The sequence below is a fragment of the Rhinoraja longicauda genome, chromosome 11, assembly GCF_053455715.1.
Source record: "Rhinoraja longicauda isolate Sanriku21f chromosome 11, sRhiLon1.1, whole genome shotgun sequence".
NCBI classification, from domain to species: Eukaryota; Metazoa; Chordata; class Chondrichthyes; order Rajiformes; family Arhynchobatidae; genus Rhinoraja; species Rhinoraja longicauda.
Window position 1 is genome coordinate 11,785,334 of NC_135963.1, and position 26,894 is coordinate 11,812,227.

At 46.4% G+C, this 26,894-nt stretch overlaps 1 protein-coding gene across 1 annotated transcript in view; it reads right to left on the reverse strand.

The window, feature by feature from the left end:
• Window positions 1-3,373: 3,373 nt before the first annotated feature.
• The window catches only part of alg14 (ALG14 UDP-N-acetylglucosaminyltransferase subunit), a 63,496-nt gene continuing 39,975 nt past the window's right edge, over window positions 3,374-26,894 (reverse strand). Inside the window, exon 4 of the mRNA XM_078408275.1 lies at window positions 3,374-6,852. Coding sequence (XP_078264401.1) covers window positions 6,622-6,852 — 231 coding nt within the window. The 3' untranslated portion in view covers window positions 3,374-6,621. The remainder of the gene's footprint in view (window positions 6,853-26,894) is intronic.

Here is a 26,894-nt window from a genome sequence, read left to right on the forward strand (position 1 = left end):
GAGTTCTGGAATTTGGCCAAAGATCTTCACCCCTGATCAGAATATATATTTAACCTCCCTTCTATTCGTGTTATTCAGTGGTCCAAATCTTCTCTCACGGTAAAAAAGTTTGGGTTTCAAGTCCATGCCAGGATTTGGCCACAAACTCCAGAACAGCTTATTCCCTATAGCCAAGGGCTATTAAATACTACAAACTCCGAATAAGCCCTGAACTAGACTTGGGGGCTTTGGTTTTGTCTTTTTGCACTATTATTGTTTGTTTTTATGTGTGTGTGTATATTATATCTATGTATATGCTTAATTATATATAATATATAATCATAATATATAAATGCTGGAGTAACTCCAGATGCGGGTCAGGCAGCATCGCTGGAGAAAAGGAATAGGTGACGTTTCAGGTTGAGATCCTTCTTCAGGCATAGAGTTTGAGTTACTCCAGCATTATGTGTCTATCCTCGGTGAAAACCAACATCTGCAGTTCCTTCCTACACACACACACACACACACACACATATATATATATATATATATATGCACACACACAGACATGCACACACAGAATTTTTTTTGAAATTTATTATGTGCCTGGGACATATGACAATAAAACACTCTTGACTCTAGGTCAGTTTAGTACCAAGGGAATGCTGCATTGCCCATGGGATGAGATGTTAATGAACAGATGAGATGTTAATGAACTGACTTCTGTTCTTTATTGATCCATTACCTCACGAGGCAGGCATAAAAGGTGCATGGATTTTATTTTCAATTCTAAATCAGATCAGATTTTGCTTGGTGGAATAAACATCACTGTTATTTGCAAAGCAATGATTACACTTCAAAAGCAACTTTGTGGTTGTGAGAATCTTGGTCCTGCCAAGCGCAGGGAATAGTGCATTGCATTAATGTCTCGGCCCGAAACGTCACCCATTCCTTCTCTCCTGAGATGCTGCCTGACCTGCTGAGTTACTCCAGCATTTTGTGAATAAACACCTTCGATTTGTACCAGCATCTGCAGTTATTTTCTCGCATTAATGTATGATTCTCTTGCTTTTTGGTGCATATTCATGTATAATTTTCTTGCTTCTCTTGATGTCCTTGCATTGAACTGCTGTAATGCTGATTTGTGTAAAGTTTTGCACCCAATTAATTTGATTTACAGCCATTTTTCTCCCACTGATGCTTTCCCAATCGCTTTTTCTTTGCAGGTTTTTTTTATCTCTTGCATTCTAATCCCAATATTATTTGACAATGAACATTATTCCTTACATTTACTCCTTTAAAATATACTTTAAGGAAGTGCTTAACAGAAAGCCCATCAAACTGATTTTTAAAGTTGAAACACATTCGCAGTTGAAAAACAGCTTGTTGACCAGAGAGGTAGGTTTAAACAAGTACCACAGACAATGTGGTAAGGAGATGTACAAGTTTAAGAAGCAAATTCAAATAATTCAGTCACAGCAGCTAACGTCACTGCAGCTAATGGTACGATGATTATTGTTGAGGACGTCCAGATTTGGAGGAGGTGTTAGGACGAGAGGATATACAAGCCATTTAATGGTTTAAAATTGCAGGAAAAAAACAATTGCAAATCTCTTCCCATTTTGAGCAGAGGCCTTTCGTCACGACCGATCTTCCACAATATTATTAAATTCACAAGTCTGACGTAGGCACATCCATTCATTCCTACGAATGGCAGAGTTTCCTCTCACTCTCTCTCTCCATTTTTAGTCTCTTATCAGTCTACGAGCTTTTGATGTCATTCATTACAATGGCAGTGTGGTCACCACATCAAAGGAGCATTGTGTATTTACTGATTCCTGTACAAGATCGACCTATCTGTACAAATGGAACATGTTCATCACTTGGGTCGGCCGATATAACATACAAACTGCACTAATTGGTTTAGGGTGCCACAGTGCTCAAGATCCATGTGAAAACCTTTTGCGCTTGGCTGAGATATTGGATGGTCACAATTCGTCTCCTGAATTTCTGTTTAGAACTTGGCAATGCATGCCCAATATTTCAGGGAAGCTTCTCATTACTTATCAGTTCATTCGATTTTAATTTGCTTCCTCTAGAATGGTCCCTGTTAGTCAAGCAGACTGTTCAGGAACTTAATGAAAGTCAGTCAACAGAGGGACCCGGCGTGGAGGGGGGGCGCTGGTAGCGCAGCGGTAGAGTTGCTGCTTTACAGCGCCAGAGACCCGGGTTCTATCCTCACCGCGGGTGCTGTCTGTACGGAGTTTGCACGTTCTCCCCGTGACCTGCGTGGGATTTCTCTGGGATCTCCGGTTTCCTCCCATGCTCCAAATATGTACAGGTTTCTAGGTTAATTGGCTTCCTTAAAATTGTAAATTGTCCCTAGTCTGTGTAGGATAGTGCTAGTGTGTGGGGATCACTGGTCGGCGTGGACTTATTCCATGCTGTATCTTCAATACTCTAAAACAAAGTGGGACCCGGCGTGGGAGGGGTGAGATGGAAGACAATAGGTGGAGTAGACCATTTGGCCCTTCGAGCCAGCACCGCCACTCACTGTGATCATGGCTGATCATCCACAATCAGTACCCCGTTCCTGCCTCCTCCCCATATCCATTGACTCCGCTATCTTTAAGAGCTCCATCTAACTCTTACGCTGCACTCCCTCAATAAACTGCACACAAGACTCCCGGTGTGGTCTCACCAGGGCCCTGTACAACTGCAGAATGACCTCTTTGCTCCTATACTCAACTCCTTTTGATATGAAGGTCGACGTGCCATTAGCTTTCTTCACTGCCTGCTGTACCTGCATGCAGGTACAGCAGGCAGTGAAGGACACTCAGGTCTCGTTGCACCTCCCCTTTTCCTAACCTGACACCATTCAGATAATAATCTGCCTTCCTGTTCTTGCCACCAAAGTGGATAACCTCACATTTATCCACATTAAACTGCATCTGCTAGGCATCTGCCCACTCACCCAACCCGTCCAAGTCACCCTGCATCCTCTAAGCATCTTCACAGTTTACACTGCCGCCCAGCTTTGTGTCATCTGCAAATTTGCTAATGTTAGTTTTAATCCCTTCATCTAAAGGGCCTGTCCCACTTTAGGCGATTTTAAGGCGACTGCCAGCGACTAGTCTGTCGCCGACAGTTCACCCGGTGTCGCGGGCACGATCGCGAGGAGTCTTCCAAGAATCGTAGTGGATCTCAGCGCGTCGCTGAGAAATCATTCGGAGTGAAATTTCTCGGCGACAGTTGGCTTGTCGCCAGGTATCGTTGCTTATTGCGGGCGCTGTCGCATGCTGTCACCAGGCTCGATAGGTTCTCTTAGATGCATTTAGACGCACATAATATTAAAATAAGTAAAGTCATTTCAAAATACCATAAAATGCTTGTGTTTAACCAATTTATTTACCGTCAGGACATTTGACAGGTAGATTGGAGGCGACAGTTTGATGGTCAGGTAAGCGAGGGAATTTCGCGATGTTTATGGCCATCAGCCATTACATTTAAAGTGGGCTCCCAACCCAGATATGCAACCCAGAAACCAGATATGCATCTCCCGTACATTTTCAAAGAATGCCCACACACTTTTCACAAAAATCCACTTAACCACTTTTTTTTTTTAATACAGCTATTAGTAAACTGGAAGTAAATCCAGTTTATGCCTTGTGACAGTGATGCTTGGTTTTTAAGTAACCCATACAAGATGTTATAGTTCAAAACTCTTAAGTACTTACCGACTTCTCAGTGATTTCAGTGAAAATTAGGACACCGGAGAAGCATTGACAGCGTGGGAATTTTGCGATGTTTCAGAAGACGCTGTAATCTCGACCTGACTCAGCATTGTCGTGGTCATCGTCGTCGGGTAAAAGAAAAGTTCGGCGATCTGCTACGACTTTGACAGTCGCCTTAAAATCGCCTAAACTGGGATAGGCCCTTTAGTCATTAATGATATTGTAAATAGCTGCGGTCCCAGCACTGAGCCTTGCGGTATCCCATTAGTCATTGCCTTCCATTCTGAAAGGGACCCGTTAATCCCTACTCTTTGTTTCCTGTCTGCCAACCAATTTTCCATCCATGTCAGTACCTTACCCCCAATACCATGTGCTCTAATTTTGCCCACTAATCTCCTATGTGGGACCCTATCAAAGGCTTTCTGAAGGTCCAGGTACACTACATCCACTGGCTCTCCCTTGTCCATTTTCCTAGTTCCTTGTCACATCCTCAAAAAATTCCAGAAGAGGGACCATCGGGACTGTATTGAATACTTTTGTAACTATGTCGGTACCCGCTATGTGGAGACTCTTTACAGACTTGTGTATTGTGTGCAAAAGAAAGAATTTCACTGTACCAAGGACACGTGACAATAAAGTAGCAATCAATAAAATCGAAGTGAGTTGATCAATAAGGAGAACAGTAGCGTCAATACAAATACATTCCCGGTTAAACACTGAAGTGACTTGCAGTCTGCAGCTGCAGCCAGCTTGAATTGAGGTCCGCAGACAAACCTCCTTTTGTGAAGTTTTCACTGAAGAGAGTCCACTCTTTAAACTCCAGTCCGCGGGAGTGGCGGCTCAGAATGCAGATAAATAGCATTTACATATGACATAAAATAAACACAACAGATCGAGGTCAGGATAGGAATCTGCACACCATTTCATTTACAATACAATTACCATAACTCTGAAAGGAAAGAAACTGGCTGTGGCTGATAAATTATTGTTGCATTCTGTACACATTGAATCTGGGCCAAGTGTAAGCCAGATTTCTCAACCAACGCACACATAGGATCTCAATAACAGAACCAGATTTCTTACTTTTGTTTGTTTCTTCCAAAAGATTATTGTTTTCTTTTTACTTAATCATTTTCAAAATTTGGGCATTGGGCAAGTATTTATTGTCCACCCCTAATTGGTCTTGAGAAGGTTTAATTTTGGAGAGAAGGAATGGGTGACGTTTCGGATCAAGACCCTTCTTCAGACTGATGTCAGGGGAGTGGATAGTACAGAGATAAAATGTAGTCGGAGACAGTAAGTTTGGTGGGAGAACTGGAATGGGGCAGGGGATGGAGAGAGAGGGAAAGCAAGGGCTACTTGAAGTTAGAGATGTTCAAAGCTACCCAAGCAAAATATGAGGTGCTGCCCCTCCAATTTGCGCTGGGCCTCACTCTGACAATGGAGAAGGCCCAGGACAGAAAGGTCAGATTGGGTATGTGAGGGGGAGTTAAAGTGCTGAGCAACTGGGAGATCAGGTAGGTTTAGGCGACTGAACGGAGGTGTTCAACGAAACGATCGCTGAACCTACGCTTGGTCTCGCCGATATACAGTTAACACCCAGGACAGCGGATACAGTAGATGAGGTTGGAGGAGGTACAAGTGAACCTCTGCCTCACCTGAAAAGACTGTTGGGGTACTTGGATGGAGTCGAGGGGGGAGGTAAAGGGACAGGTGTTGCATCTCCTGCAGTTGCAGGGGAAAGTGCCTGGGAGGGGATAGTTTGGGTGGGGAGGGATGCATTGACCAGGGAGTCGCGGAGGGAACGGTCTCTTCGGAAAGCAGAAAGGGATGGAGATGGGAAGATGTAGCCCCTTGGGATCCTCTTGGAGGTGGCGAAAATGCCGGAGGATTATATGCCGTATGCGATGGCTGATGGGGTGGAAGGTGAGGACAGTGGGGGAATCTGTCCTTATTACGAATGGGGGGAGGGGGAGTAAGGGCGGAGCTGCGGGACACCGAGTCCGTGCCGACCAGCGATCCTCGAACATTAACGCTATCCTACACACACTGGGAACAATTTACAATGGTACCAAGCCAATCAACCTACAAAACTGTACGTCTTTGGACTGTGGGAGGAAACCGGAGCACTCGGGGAAAACCCACGCAGGTCACGGGGGGGACGTACAAACTCCGCACAGGCAGCACCCGTTGTCAGGATCGAACGCGGGTCTCATTACCGCTGCGCCACCGTGCCGCCAGTGGTGGCGAGCTGTCTTTTTGAACTGCAGCAGAGCTTCCGCTGAAGATATCGCCGTATCACGCCTCGGCATTGCATCCCTGTGTTTTAATATTCAGTGGATTGCAGTCCACTGTCGGGTTGGAACCATCACAATCAATACTAGTTGTGTTGGGTCCATGGAGATGGTTGGGCTTGTTAGGCCTAACAGGCTGTACCTGTCATGAACTCCTCCAATCACGCATGACCCAGTATAAATTCATTAAATACATGACCCGATATAAATTCACTGGGGTATGAAAATGGGAGATTCATAAGAAACAAAACCCTCATATGGAGAGGGAGGAGTTCTGACCACAACTGTTTGTTTTGAGGTCATTAGCAGTGGGAGGAACAAAGGAATCAACAGACGAAGCAATTTAGCATTTTTATGTCATAACCTCAGTGATTTGGTGGTCGACTCCCTTGCACTGATGTACGTGGCTAATACTTTGTTCTCTGGCCTGGTACCAACTTTGAGACCACAAGTTGCAGCCTGACAGATAAATCCACGGTCATAAATCTTCGCCGTACTCTACAGCGCACGTTCTCCTCCTCCCGGAATCTGTAACGTTGCTTCTTTTCTGCACTGCAGCTGTTTCCTGCATCATCTGTCACCGCGGTCAGTGTCACGGTGTCCGAAGCTGCCATTCAAACGAGTCGACCGAGGTAAACTGCTTTCGGGTATTTCCCCTGCAGTGTGGGCCACTGAACAAAAAAGTAATCCGACAAATGGTACAGTAACTTCCCGGAAAGGGACAAGGATCCCACACGGCAGATGCTCTCGACGTAGATGATCCGCACTTTCTTCACTCCAACCACCCCGAGCAAGAGGGCAGATGCACAGAGCGGCACGCACGTTCCCGGCCCGTTACACAGAACCTGCAAGGAAACACAATGGGACCTTTCATCAGTTCCCGGAGCCAGAATGAAGCCGTTCGGCTCAGCAAGTCCACTCCACCATTCATTCGCGGCTGATCTATCTTTCCCTCTCAGGCCCATTCTCCTGCCTTCTCCACATAGCCCCTGACTCCCTTTTGCGTGCCGCACGAGATGCAACACCTGTCCCTTTACCTCCCCCCTCAACTCCATCCAAGGACCCAAACAGTCTTTCCAGGTGAGACAAAGGTTCACCTGCACCTCCTCCAACCTCATCCATTGCATCCGCTGCTCTTGATGTCAACTTATTTACATCGGCGAAACCAAGCGCAGGCTCGGCGATCGTTTCGCTGAACACCTGCGCTCGGTCCGCATTGACCAAACTGATCTCCCGGTGGCCGAGCACTTCAACTCCCCCTCCCATTCCCAGTCTGACCTTTCTGTCATGGGCCTCCTCCAGTGCCATAGTGAGGCCCACCGGAAATTGGAGGAACAGCACCTCATATTTCGCCTAGGCAGCTTGCAGCCCAGTGGTATGAACATCGACTTCTCCAACTTTAGAGAGTTCCTCTGTCCCTCCCATCCCCTCCTCCTTCCCAGATCTCCCTCTATCTTCCTGTCTCCACCTATATCCTTCCTTTGTCCCACCCCCCTGACATCAGTCTGAAGAAGGGTCTCGACCCGAAATGTCACCCATTCCTTCTCTCCCAAGATGCTGCCTGACCTGCTGAGTTACTCCAGCATTTTGTGAATAAATACCTTCGATTTGTACCAGCATCTGCAGTTACTTTCTTAAATTCCCCTTTGCGTGAGTTGAGGGTTTCAAGTCAACCAATGTCTACAGTTTGCAGTCAGCTGGAAGCAAGGTCTTTGAGAGTCAAGAGTGTTTTATTGTCATATGTCCCATAACTGAGATGAGGAAAAACTTTTTCAGTCAGAGAGTTGTGAATCTGTGGAATTCTCTGCCTCAGAAGGCAGCTCCAATTCTCTGAATGCATTCAAGAGAGAGCTGGATAGAGCTCTTAAGGATAGCGGAGTCAGGGGGTATGGGGAGAAGGCAGGAACGGGGTATTGATTGAGAATGATCAGCCATGATCACATTGAATGGCGGTGCTGGCTCGAAGGGCGAATGGCCTCCTCCTGCACCTATTGTCTATTGTCTATAACAGAACAATGAAATTCTTACTTATAGCAGCACAGCAGATAGGTGAACATCGTACTCCATGGACACCATAATAAACAACAAAAAAGTTCAGTCTATAAAAAAAAAAGACAAAAACAATGCCTTCAAGTCTATGTAGTTCAGAGCTTATTTGGAGGTTGTAGCGTTTTTATAGACTGATGGCTGTTGGGAAGAAGTCCCTGAACCTGGACGTTACAGTTTTCAGGTTCCTGTACCTTCTTCCCGATGGCAGGGGTGAAATGAGAGTGTGGCCAGGGTGGTGTGGGTCTCTGATGATGCTGGCTGCCTTTTTGAGTGCAGCGACTCCTGTCGATCGAAGGTGGGGAGGTCAGTACCCGTGATGGACTTACTGTGTGGGTGCAAATGGAACATAATTTCTGAAAAAAACGGTCAGGAAGGGTTGGAGCGGGAGGTTGGACAAGGGCGAGGGACAGAGACAGAGAGAGGGGGGAAGATGGTTTGAGCTACAGACCCAGAGGGTGTGGGGGGTGGAAGAGGAGAAGAAGGCTTGCACTGGACAGGGGAAAGACAGCTCGCACTACACAGAGGGGAAAGAGGGCTGGGGCTACAAAGGAAGGGGGGCTTGTGCTACAGAAGTGGGTAGAAGGCTTGCACTACAATCGGAGATGGTGAGGAGGGATTTTACTACAGAGAGGAGGAAAATAGCTCATGCTACAGAGGGGGAAAAGGGCTCACTCTACAGAGATGAGTCATAGTCATGCAGCATGGAAACAAGCCTTTCGGCCTAACTTGCCCACATTGACCAACATGTCCCACCTACATGTCCCTAGTCCCACCTGCCTGCATTTGGGCCATATCCCTCTAAACCTATCCCATCCACGTACCTGTATAAATGTTTCTCAAACGCTGCCTCAACTACCTCCTCCGGCAACTCGTTCCATACACCCATCACCCTTTGTGTGAAAATGTTGCCCATTAGGTTCCTAATAGTTTTTCTCCCCAACCTTAAAACTATGTCTTCTGGTTCTCGACTCCCCTACTCTGGGCAAGGGACCGTGTGCGTTTACCCGATCTATTACTCTCATGATTCTTGTCATGAGGGATCACGTTACAGAGTTGGGGTAGATGGTTCGTGTTTACTGAGAAGGGAAGAGGCAGTGAAGAAAGCGAATGGTATGTTGGCATTCATAGCGAGGGGATTTGAGTATAGGAGCAGGGAGGTTCTGCTGCAGTTGTACAGGGCATTGGTGAGACCACACCTGGAGTATTGCGTACAGTTTTGGTCTCCTAATCTGAGGAAAGATATTCTTGCCATAGAGGGAGTACAGAGAAGGTTCACCAGATTGATTCCTGGGATGGCAGGACTTTCATATGAAGAAAGACTGGATAGACTCGGCTTGTACTCGCTGGAATTTAGAAGATTGAGGGGGGATCTTATAGAAACTTACAAAATTCTTAAGGGGTTGGACAGGCTAGATGCAGGAAGATTGTTCCCGATGTTGGGAAAGTCCAGAACAAGGGGTCACAGTTTAAGGATAAGGGGGAAGTCTTTTAGGACCGAGATGAGAAAGTTTTTTTTCACACAGAGAGTGGTGAGTCTGTGGAATTCTCTGCCACAGAAGGTAGTTGAGGCCAGTTCATTGGCTATATTTAAGAGGGAGTTAGATGTGGCCCTTGTGGCTAAAGGGATCAGGGAGTATGGAGAGAAGGCAGGTACGGGATACTGAGTTGGATGATCAGCCATGATCATATTGAATAGTGGTATGCAGGCTCGAAGGGCCGAATGGCCTACTCCTGCACCTATTTTCTATGTTTCTATGTTCATGAACGAGAGAGGGGGAGAGGATTGCGCTGTGGGGGGGGGGGGGGGGGGGGGAAAGGATACATATTACAGGAAAGAAGAGGGTTTGCATTACGGAGAGGGAAAGAGGGTTTGTGCTACGAGGGTGGAGGAACCTCGTGCCACAGAGGGGACGAGATGCTTACGTTAGGGAGGGAGGGGACGGGTGGGAGGGCAGAGGTTAGCGTGGGAAACATTGGATTTTCAAAACAACTTTGACTTCTTGGAATAAAGTTTGTTGAGTATGGATTTTTAAAAATCAGACAGCTGTACTGAGATGATTAGCTCCACCATGGCAGTGCGTGGCGTGATACTGAGTCACGGCAGTTTGATCAATGAAGGGGCTTTACGTGGGGGAAGATTTACAGTGTTTTTCCAGTACTCCCACTCCTAGGATATCTGATGCAATGCTCACATGGACGTCCGGAAAGGACAAAGTTAACCTGACTGAGGCAATGCTCCCTGATTAAAACGTCCACATCGCAGAGGAGCCCACACGATTGGCAGAGGCCCTGAAATTTGGCAGCTGCACACATCCTTGCCAGGCAGGGGATGCCAGTGTGGGGGAAGGAACTGCAGACGCTGGTTTAAACCGAAGGTAGACACAAAAAGCTGGAGTAACTCAGCGGGACAGGCAGCATCTCTGGAGAGAAGGAATGGGTGACGTTTTGGGTGTGCGTGAAGAAGGGTCTCGACCTGAAACGTCACCCATTCCTTCTCCTCAGGGGATGCCAATTACAGGAAGCAAAGAGCACGGAAGACTAGGTCCAAAAAGATTTTAAAATTGCTTATTTTTCCTTAGCCAGCAGCCAGCCGGGGCAGCTTACATCCCAGCGGCATGAGTACTGATTTCTCTAACTTCAAGTAACCCTTGCATCCTCTCTCTCCCTCTCCATCCCTGGCCCACCCTAGTCGTCGTCGTTCTTGCTATTGAGGGTGTGCAGCGTAGGTTTACTAGGTTAATTCCCGGAATGGCGGGACTGTCGTATGTTGAAAGACTGGAGCGACTAGGCTTGTATACACTGGAATTTAGAAGGATGAGAGGGGATCTTATTGAAACATATAAGATTATTAAGGGGTTGGACACGTTAGAGGCAGGAAACATGTTCCCAATGTTGGGGGAGTCCAGAACCAGGGGCCACAGTTTAAGAATAAGGGGTCGGCCATTTAGAACGGAGATGAGGAAAAACCTTTTCAGTCAGAGAGTTGTAAATCTGTGGAATTCTCTGCCTCAGAATGCTTTCAAGAGAGAGCTAGATAGAGCTCTTAAGGATAGCGGAGTCAGGGGTGTGGGGAGAAGGCAGGAACGGGGTACTGATTGAGAATGATCAGCCATGATCACATTGAATGGTGGTGCTGGCTCAAAGGGCCGAATGGCCTACTGCACCTATTGTCTATTTGCCCCCTGAGTTACTCCAGCTTTTTGTGTCTGTCTTATGGTTTAAACCAGCATCTGCAGTTCCTTCTGACACATTTTGCCCTGCTGCAGGTCCTAGGTAATGATCTAATTAAAACTAATAAATCACTGACCAAGGAAAGCATTGTTACATTCCACAAGAGCATTGTAAATGATAAACGTCACAGTGTAAAAGAATGATCCAATGTCATGAACGTGTTAGATGAAGTAACATGTTGAAATTAAACTCCCGTCACCAGTGGCTCATTTTTACCACATTCTTTCACCATCTATATTAAGAACAGAAACATCAACAACAGAAGATTCATCTATTAATGCCAAAACATTACACCAGTGAAATTATTATCTTGGCCTCTTCCCTCACTGTTCTCAGATGGCTCTCCATGCACTGTTCACTGCTCCACACCCACAAAACCAATGCTGGATTTCACCTTAGAAAATAGGAAAAGTGTTACAATTTCCCCCCTTCCATTCCCCCTCCTTTAGCCAATCTCCCACATGGCTGGTTTTCATCACTAACAAGAGTGCATAGCACAGGAGCAGGCCCTTCGACCCACAATGTCCATGCCAAACATAACACTGCCCGGGCCATCGTGGGCACTGACCTCCCCACCACTGAGGTGATCTGGAGGAGGGGCTGCCTCAGAAAGGCCTTTGGCCCAACTCGTCTATGCTGACCACAACGTCCATCCATGCTAATCCCGTCTGCCCCAATTTGCCTTGTGTTCCTCCACTCCTTTCCAATCCAAGTACAACCAAATGCATCAGCAATGTTTAAGAAACATTTTGACAGGTACATGGATAGGGTAGGTTTAGAGGGATAAGGGCCATAGGCAGGCAGGCAGGTGGGATGAGGGGAGATTGGACATGTTGGTCGGTGTGGGTAAGTTGGGCCAAAGGGCCTGTTTCCACGCTGTATGGCACTATGTGATGCCTCTTAACTGTTGTAATTGGATCTGCCACTGCCACTTGCTCTAGGATTAGTGGTAGAGGCAGAAATACCCTAAACTCCTTCTCATTTTAGACTCCCTGCATTAGAACTGAGGGTGTAGAAGGGAGATAACAAGTATAAGGAGGTGAGAGGAAGGGGTGACGTAGGTAATAGGTGGAATCAGGTGAGGAGGGAGTTGGAGGGAGACGATGATCAGATGGAGCCAGGTGCCAGGGGAGGGAGGAAGTGTGAAGATGGGAACAGCTACTAGTAAGTGATAACCAGAGAAAGATTTAGGTTTAGATTTATTTTTGTCACATGTACCGAGCGAGGCACAAAGCATAACTTTGTTTTGCAAGTTATCCAGATTAGATATTCCATACATGGATATAATCAGTCCAAACTCAAGTACAATAGCTGACTTTACTTTGGAGATGCAGCGTGGAAACAGGATCTTCAGCCCAATGAGTCAGTGCTGACCAGGACACTAGCACTATCCAACACACGAGGGACGATTTACAATCTCTACTGAAGCCAATTAACCTACAAACCTGTATGTCTTTGGAGTGTGGGGGGAAAACCGGAGCACCCGGGGAAAATCCACACAGTCACGGGGAGAACGTACAGACTCCGTGCAGACAGCATCCGTAGTCAGGATCGAGCCCAGGTCTCTGGCGCTGTAAGGCAGCAACTCTACCGCTGCGCCACCAAGATTGAGCAAAGGGGAAGAAGTTACAGAGTGCAGAATATAGGTCTCGCCATTGTAGTGTATTGTCGCGTATCAGCTCCATGGACAAAGTCCAATATCCTCAATGGAGTAGGAAAAAAAAGGGGCAGTCAGTCAGAGGCAGGTTGGGGGAGGGCAGGCTGGAGGTTGGTAGGTGATAAGTGGAGACACAAGAGGCTGCAGATGCTGCGATCTGATAAATAAGGAAGGTCATAACTGTGATCTTACTGACTGATGTGACAGCTTTCAGAGTCCGACAGACTGAATCTAACTTGCTGGAGGAACTCAGCGGGCCAGGCAGTACCTGGGGAGGGAGGGAGATAGGCAGATGACATTTCTGGTCAGAAGCCTTCTTCAGTCTGGGCGAGGGTCTGCACAGATGCTGCCTGACCCGCTGAGTTCCTCCAGCAGTTTGTATTTTTGCTCAGGATGCCAGCATCTGCAGCCTCTCGTATCTCAGGGCCGAGCCCCTGCCTGCACCCGTTTCATGTCCCTTGCGTCTTTCTGCACAGCTGCGGCAGCTTGAGGAGTTCAGTCATGCTGTTTCCTGTAAACCAAGTCAACTCTCCAGTGAAAACATTTACGATTAGAATCATTGAAAGGAAAGCAATTCCTGTTTTCGTCCACTTGCCTGATACTTGTGTTGCCGACGAGCCACTATTTAAAGCCAAGCCAAACTGACCTCGAGTTTTATGTCCTTGGGACATCTTCCATCCTAGAGTGGTGCACTTCCAATGCTGCCTTAACCCATTTGGCCTCAGCCTTTCTGTTTTACCCATCCCTCTCCCTCTCCCTCTCTCTCTCTCACTTTCACTGCTACTGAAAAATAGCCGCCGGTTTACAAACAAAATACTGGAGTTACACAGCGGGTCAGGCAGCATCAAAGATAACTGAGCAGAGCAAGATAGACCACTCGACCCTAAAAACCGTAGTATGTCATGGTGCCATTTTAGCAGGCAGAAACATGCAGAAACATTATTAAAGAAAAATAACAAAAATCTGTGAATTGATAGATGAGCTATATTCTGCATTTTAATGGTATCATCACACGTACTGTTCCCCCAAAACACTGATGACACTGCGAGAGGGATAGCGAACGCCGGGTTTTGCTTACTAAAATGGCGGACGTTACGCTCCTTTGCGTACTACACTTCAGTATAGGCGATTTTGACGGAGTGGTCCATCTTGCTCCTCTAGTATCTTTGGGCAGCAGCGCTGCAGGACACGGATGGGTGACGTATCGGGTCTCTTTCGAGGTCCCGATCTGAAATATCGCCTATCCGTGTTCTCCAGAAGTGCTGCCTGACCTGCTGAGTTACACCAGCACTCTGTGGTTTTTTTCTCGGATCTGAAACGTCGACTGATTCTCTTTCAGCAGACGCTGCCTGTCATGTTGAGTGTTTGCGGCTTTACTGTTGTATTTTTTTGCTCAATTGTCCCAGCACTGGTTTGCTGAACCACTTCAGAGAGCTGTTAAGATTAAACCATTTTGCAGTGGATTGGGGCAGTGTCACATAAAACGAGACTAGATAAGGTAGCGGACTCCTTTTCCGAATAACACTGGTGAACCAAAAAGATGTCACCCATTTTAGTACAGGAGACCCTTGTGTTACAAGTGGGATGGGGGTAGGGGGTAGTGGGGGAAGGTTATGTTCATACAAAAAGGTCCATATCATGATTGTTCATTACACAAATTCAATAATCTGTGCTTGCATCAAGAAAAGTAACTTGAAAAAAAAAATATATATTTTTTCAGATAAATGACCACAGAACAAATTTTATTCAGGATCTCAAATTATTTTGTGATTATTTGTGAACTCTGCAAGGAGAATCTCCGTTGCCTGAACTCTGCCACCACAGGGGACGCATGGAACTGCAGATGCTGGAACCCTGAGCAAAACACAAAGTGCTGGAGTAACTCAGCGGGTCAGGCAGCATCTGTGGGGGGAATGGATAGCCGCGGTTTCAGGTCTGTCTGAAGAAGGGCCACGAGCCGAACGGTCTCCTATCTATTCTTTCCACAGATTCTGCCCGACCCGTTGAGTTACTCCAGCACTTTGTGTGTTCACTCTGTAACTCAAGGGTTGCCTGTAGTTTTTGTGATCACCAGTCCTGATACTTTACTCCAGATACTCCAGGGGCAGCACGGTGGCACAGCGGTGGAGTTACTGCCTTACAGCACCAGAGATGGGTTCGATCCCGACTACAGGTGCTATGTGTACGGAGTTTGTCCGTTTTCACCGTGACCGCTGTTTTTTCCCCAGGATCTTCAGTTTCCTCCCACACTCCAAAGACGTACAGGTTTGTAGGTTAATTGGCTTGGTAAAATGGTAAATTGTCGGTAGTGTTTGTAGGATAGTATTAGCGTGCAGGGATCGCTGGTCGGTGCGGACAATCTGGGCCCGTTTCGGAGCAGTATCTCTAAACTAAACTGAACTTATTTACTTGCTGTCGTTTAAATTCCTCAGCATAACGATAGAATTGGAACTTGTGGTCAGATCACTGATCAACTCTCTGAAGACTAATCCAATAACATGGTCACTGTGTCTCCAGAGCCATCTGAAGAACATATTAAGAGCGCAGAAAATGATTCGCTGGAACGAAATTCCAGAAGTCAGCAGACTCTCAGAGACTGGAAGAGGCTAATAGTTCACTGAGTCTTCTCTTGAAGCAATTCCCTGAACAGCGAGTGGGAAAGAAAAATCAGCGTCCATTTCCTAGTGCATGCTTGGCCATCTGTAGGGAATCAGTGGGCCGAAGACCCTGTTTCAGTGCCGTATGACTCATTTCTGAAACGTTCAACTTCGCAAACTGATCGAGACTTCCCCATTTAAGGTCATAGTCATAGAGCATGGAAACAGGCCCTTCAGCCCAACCTGCCCACGCGCCAACCAACATGCCCCTTCCACACTAGTTCCACCTGCCTGCATTTGGCCCATGTCCCTCTAAACCTATCCTATCCATAAAGCTGTCTGACTCTTAAAAGTTGTGGCAGTACCTGCCTCAACTACCTCCAGTGGCAGATGATTCCATATACCTACCATCTTTTGTGTAAAAAAGTTGCCCCACAAGTCCCTATTAAATCTTTGAGGGAGTGCAGCGTAGGTTCACCAGGTTAATTCCTGGGATGGAGGGACTGACATATGATGAAAGAATGGATCGACTGGGCTTATATTCACTGGAATTTAGGATGAGAGATCATTTTTATAGAAACATGTAAAATTCTTAAGGGATTGGACAGGCTAGATGCAGGAACAATGTTCCCGATGTTGGGGGAGTCCAGAACTAGGGGTTACAGATTAAGAATAAGGGGTAGGCCATTTAGGACTGAGATGAGGAAAAACTGTTTCACCCAGAGAGTTGCGAATCTGTGGAATTCTCTGCCACAGAAGGCAGTGGAGGCCAATTCACTGGATATATTCAAGAGAGAGTTAGATATAGCTCTTAGGGCTAACGGAATCAAGGGATCTAGGGAGAAAGCAGGAACGGGATACTGATTTTGGATGATCAGCCACGATCATATTGAATGGCGGTGCTGGCTCAAAGGGCCAAATGGCCTACTCCTGCACCTATTTTCTATGCTTCTACGTTTCCCCTCTCACCTTAAACCTATGTCCTCTGGTTCTCGATTCCTCAAGAGTAGGAGAATCCTCCTCTCTCCAGAACTGCATTAGTGTTGTGTGGAAATGAGGTGTTCCAGAGGATCTGAGTTACTTCAGAAGCAGAAATAAGGGGACAGAGTTTTAGACTGACCTGGGATCTGATACTAGGTTGTCCAGGAGCCTGCAGGTACTTTGCAAGCTTTCAGGCAGCTTTGGCTTGTGTTCCAGATCGCCTGGACCATCGACAACTAAGCCACATTAATCAGACATTATGTCTGTGTTTGGATGGTTCATTCACCCAAATCACCTATCAGGCTTACATGAATGAATTGCAGGAATATAGTCGGCACGGTGGCGGAGCCTGAGAGCTGCTGCCTTACAGTGCCAGATATCCGTGTTCGATCCTGACTACGGGTGCTGTCTGTACGGAGTTTATACGTTCTCTCCATGACCTGCGTGGGTTTTCTTTGGGTGCTCCGGTTTCCTACAACATTCCAAAGATGTACAGGTTTGTAGGCTAATTGGCTTGCTATAATTGTAAATTATCCCTAGTGGGTGTGTAGGATAGTGTCAGTGTGCAGGGATCGCCGGTCGGCACAGACTCGGTGGGCCGAAGGGCCTGTTTCCGCGCTGTATCTCTAAACTAAACTACTGCTGTGCCTAACTCTTAGGAATTAGCGGTTGCAGCAAAGATGCACTGTATCATGCAACATTCCTGTTTAATTTGACATGAGACCTGTTTGGGATTAGTCCAAAGGTATCTCTGGAAGTGTCAGAGAAAATTCCTAAGAAACAGATGAGGAGCTGAACTCGAGTGATTCATGAAGTCTCCTAGCAGAACTAGAGTTTCATGTAAAATAAGTAGGGGGTTAGCTGACTCCTTCATGCACTTAGGTCTGTCCTTGTGTCTCAACAGATCAGATGAAACATCAATCTTGAGCAAAACACTAATTCCTGGAGGAACTCAGCATGTCAGGCTGCATGTCTGGAGGGAATGGGCGCGCGACGTTTCGGGACAGACTGATTGAAGTAGGGAGAGGAAAGCTGGTAAAGAGAGGTCGGGGCGGGACAAAGCCTGCCAAGTACAAGGTAACCCAACCTGAAACGTCACCCATTCCTTCTCTCCAGAGATGCTGCCTGTCCCTCTGAGTGATTCCAGCACTTTGTGTCTAATCTTCGAATTAAACCAGCATCTGCAGATCCTTCGTACACATCTCGTTTCCCATTAGTTTTGCTGTGGAACAGGCAGGGTCACCAAGAGGGTGGTGAATCTGTGGAATTCTTTGCCACAGAAGGCTGTGGAGGCCGTCAATGGATGTGTTCAAGGCAGAGATAGAAAGATTCTTGATTAGCACCGACCGGTGTCAGAGGTTATGGGAAGGCAGGAGAATGCGGTTAGGAAGGAGAGATAGATCAACCATGGTTGAATGGCAGAGTAGACTTGATGGGCCGAATGGCCCAATACTACTCCTATTCTTCATGACCTTATGACCAATGAATAGCCATGTTTATTTCTAATGGTTCCATTTTGTGCCTGGTTCCCCAGTAAACTTTGATCAACGAGAATTAGAGGTTAAAATGCTTGGGTTCGAATTGCTGCCTTTTGATACCTAATTGGTACCTTTTGATTCTATTTAAAAGTATTTCCTGAAGAATTATACAAATAACAGGACAGAAGACAGCCACTTGTCTTCTGTGTGGGTCAGATCTCTTCAGTTATAGCTGCGTGCTCTAATCCCATCCTATTTTATATTCTTTCATTTCTTGCAAAACGTAATTAATGTTATGGTCTCAACCTCAATACCCACTGATAAAATATAAATAACCCTGAGCGTGCAAAAATAATCTCTATTCCCCCTTCCTTATTTCTACTGAGAGTCTTCAATTAATGTTACTGTGTCACACACAAATGAACCTGTGCATTAGATGAGCTACCTTTTGAAAAACATTTCCCAATTCTAGAAATTTCCATTAGATTTCCCCAAACATCCCCATTCCTGCGGGAAAACGAAACAACTTTTCAAACACCCTCTCTCTGTGTATACATCTGTTCTTTCAGGTCCAGAGGAGTCAAGGACAAGTTACACGTGGGGTCTGATACATGTTGTGTAGGAAGGAACTACAGATGCTGGTTTAAATGGCGGGACTGTCATATGTTGAAAGGCTGGAGCGACTAGGCTTGTATACACTGGAATTTAGAAGGATGAGAGGGGATCTTATCGAAACGTATAAGATTATTAAGGGATTGGACACGTTAGAGGCAGGAAACATGTTCCCAATGTTGGGGGAGTCCAGAACAAGGGGTCACAGTTTAAGAATAAGGGGTAGGCCATTTAGAACTGAGATGAGGAAAAACCTTTTCAGTCAGAGAGTTGTGAATCTGTGGAATTCTCTGCCTCAGAAGGCAGTGGAGGCCAATTCTCTGAATGCATTCAAGAGAGAGCTAGATAGAGCTCTTAAGGATAGCGGAGTCAGCGGGTATGGGGAGAAGGCAGGAACGGGGTACTGATTGAGAATGATCAGCCATGATCACATTGAATGGCGGTGCTGGCTTGAAGGGCCTAATGGCCTCCTCCTGCACCTATTGTCTATAAACCGTAAACATTCACAAAAAGCTGGAGTAACTCAGCTGGTCAGGCAGCAGCCCCTGGAGAAAAGGAATAGGTGACCTTTCGGGTCGAGATCCTTGACACAGATTGTCCCTTAAGCCACATTCAGCTAAAGATATTTGGAGACACTCGGGAGGGAATTGGTGTGTAAGCTCACTGTTATTGTTGTTTGGTTGGCGGGAGGAAGGGGTGTGGGAGGCTAAAAGAGGAAACAAGGTTAATTGGCTTCGGTAAGAATTGTAAATTGCCCCTGGTGTGCAGGACACAAGTGTCACCACGTTTTTTGCTCTGGCAAAGTTCACAGAACAGTCCTATCTACTGCCTGCCGCCGCACGTGGCAGGCCTGTAAATTAATTTGCTTCTGCAAATGGCCCCAAGAGGGTACAGTCCAGTTAGTCACTGTACTTGGTACACGTGACAATAAATTAAGCCTATCTCTCAGGTTTTTAAACTTGAGTTCAGTTTAGAGAAACACAGACCCTTCGGCCCACTGACTCCGCACCAACCAGCGATCCCCATACTCTAACACTATCCTACACATGCCAGGGACAATTTACAATTTTACTAAGCCAATTAACCTGCAAACATGTACACCTTTGGAGTGTGGGAGGAAACCGGAGCTCCCGGGGAAAACCTACGCAGGTCGCGGGGAGAACGTACAAACTCCACACAGACAGGGATCGTGGTCAGGATCGAACCCGGGTTTATGACGCTGTAAGGCAGCAACTCTACCGCTGCGCCACCGTGCAGCCCATTTAGCGTGACTGGGGGAAGGGATTATCTGGCCATGATCTGACTCCTGTTTGTGGGAGCTTCACCAAGAGTTGAAAATTAGCTGTTGCATTTCTGACAGTGTGGGATTCATTGTGAAACGCTCTGGACGTCTTGGGGGCCAGCTACTTAGTAAAGATGTTAATCACTGTTTGGCCTTTTTCTTCAATTCAGTCAATACATTTCAGTGACCTTGTTCTGACGAAAAGTGTTTAAAATTAGATTTGTACATGAATGATTAACTCAAAACAAACATGAAACAAGAAACTAATGCCCTGACCAATAGGGCAGATTTAGTGAAAGAATAGTGGATCTCACTCTCAGGTGGCCTACAACGTTTCCACAAACTTTATACAATCAGTACCTTTTTTCCCCAGGATGGAATTATCAAATACATGATTAATGTTCACAGGCAGGAAAATTCCTGAGGTTGCACATTCTCCCTGTTGCCAGGTGGGTTTTCTCCAGGTGCCACAATCCAAAGATATGCAGGTTTGTAGGTTGATTTGCTTCTGCACCAAGTTGGTAAGATACAACTAGTGTACAGGTGATCGCTGGTCGGTGTGGACTTGGCGGGCCGAAGGGCTTGTTTTCATGCTGTATCTAAACTAAACTAGACCCAGCTGGTAAAGCAGCATCTCTGGAGGACCCGGATAGATGACATTTTGGGTCAGGATCCATGTCTAGTCAGAGGAAGGGTCCCGACTCAAAACGTCACCTATCCATGTCCTCCAGGGATGCTGCCTGACCCACTGCATTACTCCAGCACTTTGTGTCGAAAATATACAATGGTTTACAATCATCCACGTCACGCGGAAGAACATTCGAGAGGTGGCAGGTAGACAAAGGAGAGACATACAGTGGCGTGAGGTGTGTGGAGGAGGAACTGCCAAGAAGTAGGGGAGACAGTTTAGATCGCAGTGATTAAAGACAGCAGTCCAGAAATGAATGGTCTTATTTGGCTCATAGGTTTGCACATTGTTAGGGTCTCCTCTCCTTTTCGTTAGTCAAATAACAGAGGTTTCTTCCGTTAACACTTCTGATCCCTTTCCAAAAATGCCAAACTGGTGCTTGGTCTTGCAGACACAGATAGACTTTAGAGATACAGCGCAGAAACAGGCCATTCAGCCCACCGAGTCTGCGCCGACCGTATACTAGCACTATCCTACACGCTAGGGACAATTTACAATTTTATAACTTATAATTTTACCGAAGCCAATTAATGTACAAACCTGCACGTCTTTGGAGTGTGGGAGGAAACCAGAGCACCTGGAGAAAAGCAAGCCATCACAGGGAGAACGTACAAACTCAGTACAGACATCACCTATCGTCAGGATTGAACCCGGGTCTCTGGCGCTGTAAGGCAGCAACTCTACCGCTGCGCCACTACGAGGTACGTGTTTGAGTGACTCTTCTGACGTCTGTGGTTGTTTCATTATTTCCCTTTTTGCAACAGAGAAACATTGTTGTTTCCAAACCCATGTTCGTTAAAAGGAAGGAGGAAGTCGAGGTTGTTTCTTGTTAGTTACGGACAAAGATTCCAGCACACGGTTCTACCCAATCTGAAACTTTGACTGCCAGCACACGGAAACAACCTCTATTTTGTACAAAAGTCTAAACAGTCCAGATCTACCAGCATGAAAAGCTCTAACAAATTGATGAGTTCGGGAATGGGGGGGAGGGGAGGGATACAGTGCAGAGAAAATTCTGGCCTGAACTTATCGAAGCTAAGATATTAAATTATACACAGCGATAAAGAATAGTGCCGGAAACAGGAATAAGGGCAATTTTACTGGTTGTGAGGGAGAGCTGAAGGCTTTTTTTTGACATGACGTCCTTAAAGATGTTTATGTGTGCAATTCTGTGATCTCAGCATTTTGAAATGCTCGATTGTGCCTTGACCCCAACAAAAAAAAACATACAAACTCTGTGCAGGAAAGCATACAGCTTTAGAGATGTCCTTAGGAAACTATGTAGGCAAGATGGTACGGTGCTGTAGCGGTAGAGCTACTGCCTTACAGCGCCAGAGACCCGGGTTCGATTCTGACTATGGGTGCCGTCTGTACGGAGTTTGTACGTTCTCCCCGTGACAGCGTGGGTTTTCTCCGAGATCTTCACTTTCCTCCCACACTCCAAAGAAGTGCAGGTTTGTAGATTAATTGACTTGGTATGAATGTAAATTGTCCCTAGTGTGTGTAGGATAGTGTTATTGTACAGGTGATCGCTGGTTGGTGCAGACTCGGTGGGCTGAAGGGCCTGTATCTCCATTCTAAACTAAGCAGCTTTTACCCCTCTTTTCCGCTCCATAAGCTGGGATATAGTCCTGATTTTCCAACCATCCTATACTGTACGTTACGTTCCCATCTTACATTACATGTTATTCTCCTTATCCTATATCAGTACACTGTGGATGGGTCGATTTTAATCATGTACAGTTTTTCCGCTGACTAGTTAGCACCCAACTAAAAGCTTTTCACATTACTTTGGTACATGTGACAATAAACTAAATTAAACCTACCTCATTGCAGAAACTGGACTTTGAGATTCTCATTGCCGACAATTCTCCGAGCACGCAGGCTGACCGGACTTCGGACTTTGAATAATGGCGCCAAAAATGATGGCGGCTGCATGTTTAATATATTTTTAAAAAACTATTCATAGCCTCAGAATTAAAGGACGATGAGGAGAAATTTCTTCAGTCAGAGGGTGGTGAATCTGTGGAATTCATTGCCACAGAACACTGTGGAGGCCATCAATGGATATTTTTAACGCAGAGATAGATAGATTATTGATTAGTACGAGTGTCTGAGGTTATGGGGAGAAGGCTGGAGAATGGGGTTAGAGGGGAAGATAGATCAGCCATGATTGAATGGCGGGGTAAACCTGACGGGCCAAATGGCCTAAATTTGTTCCTATCGCTTATGAACTTGTGAAATAAGGCACAATTGAACCATTCTCTGGAATTGTTATGTTACAAAGTTGAAAAACTATATTCGACACTCTGATATTTTTCTTTTCACTCTATCTGTTGTATCTCTATTTGGCTTGATTGTATTCATGTACAGTATTATCTAATGACTAGTATGCAAACCACAACAAAATGTCACTGTATTTTGATACGCGACAATAATAATAAACCTAAATGCAAGCCAGCACTGACTCGATGCATTTATCGTCTACTTCTGTGTTACCACAGTTAAGAGATTTACCAGGTTACATTTAAAATGTCTTGCCCAGAAGATGTACAGGTTTGTAGGTTAATTGGCTTGGTGCAAGTGTAAATTGTCCCGAGTGTAGTGTTAATGTGCGGGGATCGCTGGTCGGCGCGGACCCGGTGGGCCGAAGGGCCTGTTTCCGCGCTTTATCTTTAAACTAAATTAAACGAAACGCGTCACGAATCAAAATGTTGCCTGGGACTGGATTTAGCCCCAGATCCTGCGCCCACCGGGATTGCGAATGTTGCACACCCACTTCCGTTCGTCAGCTTTCACCATTTGGATCGTGGCCTCCCCTCACATGCTGAGTGCTGACATTGGCACAGGCTCGAGAAGCTTATACTGCTGGTGAAACTCGATCCCAGAGCCAGGCACCAACTTTATGTGTGGAGTTGGGAGGGCGTGGGGGGAGGGGAACCAGGAAGGGGAAAACAATCGCCTTTGTCCCAGATCAAAGCGTCATTGTTCGCCTCAACCTTCAACAGCCCACGCAAGGCCCTATCCCCCACATCATTAACGAAAGCCGCTCTCAATCCGTCTACAAAGTCTCCGGTGAATGGAACTCATTGCGGGAGCTATAATAGGTTTGTCACCATGACAACAGTGTCCTCTTACACCAAAGCTGAACAATCTGCGGGCTGCCAAGCTCGCCCTTGTCTTGTTCTTATGTGGGAAGTTCAAGAGAAAACAAGTTCCATTGGGTGTTCCTATTTGGGTGCAGTATCTGACAAGTGAACTGCGTTCAGTTCTGGGGCACCATGATACAGGAAAGATATTGTCAAGCTTGAAAGGGTTCAGAAAAGATCTACGAGGATGTTGCCAAGACTAGAGGGTGTGAGCTATAGGGAGAGGTTGAGTAGGCTGGGTCTCTATTCCATGGAGCGCAGGAGGATGAGGGGAGATCTTATAGAGGTGTACAAAATCATGAGAGCAATAGATCGGGTAGATGCAGAGTCTTTTACCCAGAGTATGGGGAATTGAGGACCAGAGGACATAGGTTCAAGGTGAAGGGGAAAAGATTTAATAGGAATCCGAGGGGGTAACCTTTTCCACACAGAGGGTGGTGGGTGCATGGAACAAGCTGCCAGAGGAGGTAGTTGAGGCTGGGACTATCCCATCGTTTAAGAAACAGTTGGACAGGTACATGGATAGGACAGGTTTGGAGGGATATGGACTAAACGCAGGCATGTGGGACTAGGGTAGCTGGGACATTGTTGGCCGGTGTGGGTGAGTTGAGCCGAAGTGCCTGTTTCCACACTGTATCACTCTATGACTCTATAACTAAGTGACAGGGGGAAATACAGGAGATACGTCCCATTAGATCTCTTTGCCTTAGACTTCAGAGATACAGCACGGCCCACTGAGCTTGCGGCAACGAGCCATCACCCACACACGCACACCATCCTACCCACTCGGGTCAATTTACAATTTTAACAAAGCCGATTAACCTACAAACCTGTATGTCTTTGGAGTGTGGGAGGAACCCAGAGCACCCACTTCCTACATCCTACCATGAACTCAGCAGGTGAGGTCAGCACCTGTATCAAAACCTATTATAAAATGGAGCATTTAATGGTGGCTTTGGTATTGATTTATTCTAAGCACGTGTACTGAGGAAATAAACAGTAGAAAATAGTTCAAAGGAAAATTAATGGAGGCCCTGAAGTGAAAGACCTGCAGCGGGAGAGCAACTTAGGAAAATTAATGGAATTTGGAAGGAAAAGAATGGGGAATCGTAAGCAGGGTAAAGTCACAGCAAAGGAGGTGAGAAGTCAATTGTCGAGACAATTAATTATCTTCTGAAAGAGAGAGCCATGGGAGAGGAAAAAGAGGAGAGGGGGATGATTGGGTTAACATATGGTGAGCATTTGACAGCACTGGGCCTGTACTCACTGGAGTTTAGAAGGATGAGGGGGGGTTTACCGAGTAGTGAAAGGCCTGGGATAGAATGGATGTGGAGAGGATGTTTCCACTAGTGGGACTGTCTAGGAGCAGAGGGCACAGCCTCAGAATAAAAGGACGTACCTTTGGAAAGGAGATGAGGAGGAATTTCTCTAGTCAGAGGGTGGTGAATCTGTGGAAGTCATTGCCACAGAAGGCTGTGGAGGCCAAGTCATTGGGTATTTTTAAAGCGGAGATTGACAGGTTCTTGATTGGTACGGGTGTCAAAGATTATGGGGAGAAGGCAGAAGAGTGGGGTTGAGAGGGGAAGACAGGGCAGCCATGATTGAATGGCGGAATCGACTCGATGGGCCAAATGGCTTAATTCTGCTCCGATGACTTATGAACTTGGGGCAGAATGAAAGAGGAGGAAAGAGGAAAGCGAGAGAAAGAGCTAACCAAAAAAATGAAGTCAAACAAGTATGAAGAAACTCGAGACACAGTTCCCCAGTCTAATAAATCTTTGTTTGGAGACATCAACAGATACATCACCAGAGGAGATGGTGTCCGCTTACACTGAACAACACTGTGGATTCTTTGCTCTGTGGCGTTATAAATTCATGGTTTGCATCCCCAGGTAGTTATAATACACTTAAGATGTTTCTGCTCCACAGGAATGCAGTAGACTATCGACGTGTGCTTCTCCTGCTCTCGACTCCCGGTCTTAAACATAAACAACCTCACTCACAGGAAGCTAGCGGAGTGCAGCAGGCCCAAAGATAACAGAGAGGTGCCATTAAATTACGACTGCTGCTCTCGCTGGAGCCCAGACCCCTGGACCTCCGGAGCAGAGCGCCGTAGGAGGAGGCGAGATGCCGTCTGAGGGAGGCTCTCGACCCAAAATCGTCACCTATTCCTTTTCTTCAGGGATGCGGGGTTACTCCAGCTTTTTGTGCCGAAACCAGCATCTGCAGTTCCATCCTACACTAAGATATCATTACTGACGGGTGAGCAAACCTGACAACTTCACAGCTAACAAACTGCAGTCCAGCAAGTGCAGCAAAAACGAATGCTCCTCACACGGTCCCACGGTCTATTGACAGAAGAGGGCTCCCCCAGGCCAAAACTGCAGTGAATCGGGGCAAAACTGACCAAAAATATGAACTTAAGTTCACTTCAAACTCACACAATTGCTGTAAGACCTTGTTTTAACAAAATATCTCCCGTCCTGAGTCACACAAAGTGATACTCTGACCTTTCGCCTTTAATCTTGCTGGAGTGAGTTGAATTTGCTCATTTGCAGGAAAACTCACATCCCATTTCTTGGGCAAGACCTAAACAAAATATTAATGGCCGCCGAGTGGGAAAAAATAGGATTCCGTGTTCAATCTCTTCACCGGGCCCACAGAGGAAGAAAATCAGGTCCCATTACAGGCTTGAGGCTGGCAGCTGGCCAAGAGGTCTGTGCAAGCAGCCTGTGAACACAGCACTTCTGTTCTGGTTAAATAGCACAAATCACCAGGGACCAGTCACCAGCTCCACAACCCCCGATACATTTGTCAGGGCTGCCCGCGGAGCTTAGCAACTTCTCTCTCGCGCACTACAGATACTTCGTCCTCTGCTGTCTCAGGGTGAAAGCGCACACACACACACACACACACAGGTCTCATTCATCTCTAATGCAAACGCGGGCAACACTCCGGGCCTCGTTGGTTGGTAGGTGAACTGTTTTCCCGCTCCCTTCACATGGACCCAACCTCCCCCCTCCATCCACTCCCAACTCCTCAAAGCAGATGTGTCAGGGCTACCGTCTGTGAGATGTGTCGTTATCTCGAGGCCTCGTCTGTTCTGGAGTAACTCAGCGGGACAGGCAGCATCTCTGGAGGGAAGGAATGGGTGGCCTTTCGA